Source organism: Triticum dicoccoides, chromosome 2A (assembly GCF_002162155.2).
Source record: "Triticum dicoccoides isolate Atlit2015 ecotype Zavitan chromosome 2A, WEW_v2.0, whole genome shotgun sequence".
Lineage (NCBI taxonomy): Eukaryota > Viridiplantae > Streptophyta > Magnoliopsida > Poales > Poaceae > Triticum > Triticum dicoccoides.
This window is the reverse complement of record NC_041382.1, coordinates 34,406,134-34,410,323: the sequence shown is the minus strand read 5'-3', so window position 1 is coordinate 34,410,323 and position 4,190 is coordinate 34,406,134. Positions and strand designations below refer to the sequence as shown.

The window sequence follows — 4,190 nt, the reverse complement described above, 5'->3', positions numbered from 1 at the left end:
AATAATAGGTACAATACAATTGTCTAATACAATTACTATTTGTAGATTGTACCTATTATGTATGACCGGGGGCAAAATATTTGCCTAGTTTCATTAATGTGACAAGTTACAGTCACAGTATAGAGCAGAACCCAGATCAAATATTACTGACCTCTAGGTCTCAGGTTTCAATTAATCATAGATTGTCCATGAACAGGGCGAATCCCATAAACTCAAAAAGAAGTGATGCTTGGATAGATAATCAACAAAAGGATTCACTGCACAAATTCCATCTTCGGTTCATTAATCTAGAGGTCTGACTAGCTTTTTCAAGCATGAAAATTTGTAGAGAAACAACTGTTTTATTGAATGATACACTCATAACAAACAGGCCTCCAAAATATTTCATAATGTAAATGATATATGATGCTCCCAACTGGCTTAATGTAACTATGTATGTTGGAATTAAATTTTCAAGGCAACACACACCGAGCACTGTGACAGCGTAGATGTGAATCCTACTAATGGTGTTTAATTCCAGGAGTAGCACGCTATTGTTGTGATTGGCACTGTTCCGTTGTGATAGAGAAGGCCTCATAGCATTACATTCAAATGTAGACCATATGGGTATAAAATGCTCAAAAGAAAGACAAGTTTTGCTTAAGATTAACAGTAACTTTCATGCAGTGAGAACCTTAAACTCGCAAGAAAGCACTCAGTCTGTATATTCATCTGATCGATGGCTAAAATCAGCTGCAACCTGATAAATCAAACTTCAAGACTAAACTAATCATTTACAGGTTCAATTTTGGATGGGCTGATCTAGGAAAACTAGCGCACCATTCATAAAACTTGAGAATCACATGTGCTGACTATCCCGATAATAATGTTAACATGCGATTTAACAAAAACCGGCACATATATAGGTCAGGCAAAACAAGTCATGCATTGCGAACCTTTGTTGTCCTCTCCAACAGATCCACTATGAGAGACGGGTCAGTCACTTTGAGATTCTTATAGCCTGGGGTTTCCACCACAGCATCCATGGCATTCGAATAAGCGATGTATTCAAGGCAAGCATCCCTAAGCTTGTCGCAGCTATGCTGGTCAGCCAAAGCCCATGTGGTTGCCACGGTGTCCACGTTCAGATTCTCGCAAAGGATACTTTGGCAAGCCAGCTTGAGCCTCTCCATGGCATATCTGTCTGCAGCCACCAGTAAATGCCGGATCATATCAGTATTCTTATCACCATCGGGCAAAGAATCGGTATATATGAAATGGAGCAGGGCAGTGAAAACATCAGGTTGCATGTCTTTGATGGTAACACGCCGCGGTGTCTTCGCCTCCCTCATCGGCCCAAAGAGCTCCGCTTTGAAGACAGGTGACCGGGCGGCGAGTATGGACCTGTGAGCACCGATGGTCTTTCTTCGAACACAGAAAGTGACATCGAATCCCTCGTCGTCTTTCAGAAGCTTGCCGAGATGCTTGGCGATGTCGGAGGGTGGCACCGGCACCTCGATTTTGGGGAACGGTTTGGATTCAGTCACGCATGGCTCTTTGATAACAATGACAATGCATTCGATCGTGAGGCGATCGTTCGCGAGGAATGCAGACTCAACATCCTCTCTCCTTTTGAAATTACTAGTCTGTGGAGCAAACTTACTGAGGTCAGCCGGATCAAAGGTCCTCAGCTCTGTCTTGTGCACTGAAGCCGATATTCCGGTGCTGTGGTCGACCAACCGCAGGTCGCAGGACCCCCGCACCTTGGCTCCCTTGCTCATGAGCTCGAGATAAACTGAAACATAATCCTTTTCGACTTTTTCCGTGTTGTACCCGTCTGGGTAGAAGCGGATGGACCAGTCGTGGCCGCCGACGGAGAAAGTACCGGACCTGATGAACTTCTCGTTGCCCATGCCCCTGTGCTTGCTGTAACCGAAGATGTCGAACACGTGGGTGACTTGCACCGAATTCGGGGTGCACATCGAAATCGACTTAGATTGCTCCATGGCGCGACGGCGATTGCGATGGCGATTGCGTGCCCTAGATTGGTATTAATCTGATGGTTGGGAAGAACAACACATTACTTATCAAGGGGGAGGAGAGGGGAGAGCAAAGGACGTGGTGAAGACGTGAAGTCGACCAAACCTTCGGAACCCAGCATATGACCGGAGACGGCGGCGGCGCAAACGGTGAAGACGGAGATGAAGGCTGAAGCCGACTCAGCTTTCCTTTTTCTCTGGAGTTGATGGGCCTGGGTTCGCTTGTGTGCTGGCTGGATCTTATCTTATCCCAACTCGGCGCGTCTTTTTCTTTTTCTTTTATATACTCCTTTCATTTTCTCTCCCTATTTTTTCATAAAGAATGGATTTTATTGACTCAAAACAAAGTATCAAGAGAATACAAATATAATGAGCACACACTCGGCCTCTGCATAAGTAGGATGCACACAACCAACACTAACACACACAAAAGCACACGCGGGCAAATAACAAGTCATATAAGACCAAAGCTATGCATAGGCGAGGCAAAAGAAGAAGAAGAAAGAAAACTAAGTGATCAGACCATTGATCGGCAAACTATAGAAAAGACCATATCCGCACCAACCATCTCATGACAACACGTAAACGACGAGATTCTTCAACAGCAACGCCTTCATAAAGGGAGCGACGCTTAGGCGCCCGCGTCACCGGATCCAACCATCGAAGGACAGAATCTAGGGTTTCACCTTGAAGAAACGGTCCGAGCATATCTGAGCAATGCCTTCAACAAGGTAACGACGTATGCATGTCGCCATTATCAGGTATAACCAACTCGGGTCAGACCTGGGCTTTCACCCCGGAGTTCGATATAGGTGCTCGAGAAGCACCACCATTGTAGTCATTTATGTGACGTTGCCAAAACTTTTCCGCGATCCAATCAGCTACACGCTACCAACGCTGCCGCTGCATAACCATTCCTCTGTGTCAAGCCACCATCCATAGTTTGCATCTCATCGCCGAAGCACCGAATCTAGAAAGATGAACCCTCACAAAGATTTTCAGTGGCCACAACCGCCATGGAGCCGTAGGAGGTCAAAGCTATTTTGCATCCACCACCAAATAGGCCAATCAAAATCTAGATCACTACCACCGCCTGAGCGCCCGCCCACCGGCGAGGGGAGGCCAGACCGAAACAAGTGCTTGCCCACCCGTGAGGATGCATGCAGCCATACGCTATGGAACAATTCCACACGTTGCTGGAACAAATCCATTGCCCTGGCCAGCGGCATCACCCATCCAGCGCCCTTCCATCTAGGCTTGTGCGCGCCCACCGTTGCTGTCCAAGACCTTCCTATTTTGCTCTTTCCCTTTTATGCTTTTACATTTTGCAATAATATTTTGGGAAACGCTTACCTTCAGCCGACTGATCGCGTGCGAGTGTCCGTCGTCTTTGTGTCGGTCGGATTGGCTCTTCATCATACGGTCGAGAGCAACCACCTCCGTGTTCACGTTTTCTGCAACTGATCACGTGTGAGCGTTCGTCGTCTTTGTGTCCGTCGGATTGACTCTTCATCATACGGTCGAGAGCAACCCCCCTCCGTGTTCACGTTTTATGCAACTGAGCCTTTGTTTCAGAAAAGAGAGTTTGCAACTCGCCACCAAAGAGGAGTTAGATCCTGCAGAGGCGGAGACTTGTGCGGCTAGGAGGGTGACGACGGCGAGGATTCCAGCCGGATCTCACCGGTTCATACGACATAATCACGACAGGACCACGTGGTTAGTGGGTCGGCCCACTACCGGTTCCTAGCAGGTAACACGGTTTGCTGTCTCGCAGGAAGCGGGACATAAACGCGCATGAAAGCGCCACTTCGTCGTTTGTCCCCCTATTGGATATTGGATGCCCATGCGCATCAAAAACTGCACCTGACGCCTGGCCGAGAGCAAAATAGGCCGACCTATTCGGGTGATAAACTCATGGCATAGCACGAGGCCTTGAGGAGAGAGCGCCTTTCTTCAGGACATTCAGCCTCTCGCATGCGAGCATAGGCCACAGGCCAACCTGGCGCTACGATTGGCTAGGCTCGCTTGCTCGTCTGAATAAAAAAAATGACCCTCTGATTTTCTGTAGATGAAAAGATTAGTAAATTAGAAAATGTCTGAAGATTTAAAGAAACTTCACAAAATTCTAAAAATGATGGATAATTTTAAAAAAGTTCATGAGTTTGACAAAAA

General features: G+C 46.9%; 1 protein-coding gene across 1 annotated transcript; it reads right to left on the bottom strand.

The window, feature by feature from the left end:
• Positions 1 to 898: 898 nt before the first annotated feature.
• On the bottom strand, positions 899 to 2,019 carry LOC119358780 (BTB/POZ and MATH domain-containing protein 1-like). The gene has a single exon (XM_037625198.1). It carries the CDS (start codon positions 1,983 to 1,985, stop codon positions 921 to 923), a length of 1,065 nt encoding a protein of 354 aa, XP_037481095.1. The 5' UTR covers positions 1,986 to 2,019; the 3' UTR covers positions 899 to 920.
• Between the last annotated feature and the right edge of the window lie 2,171 nt (positions 2,020 to 4,190).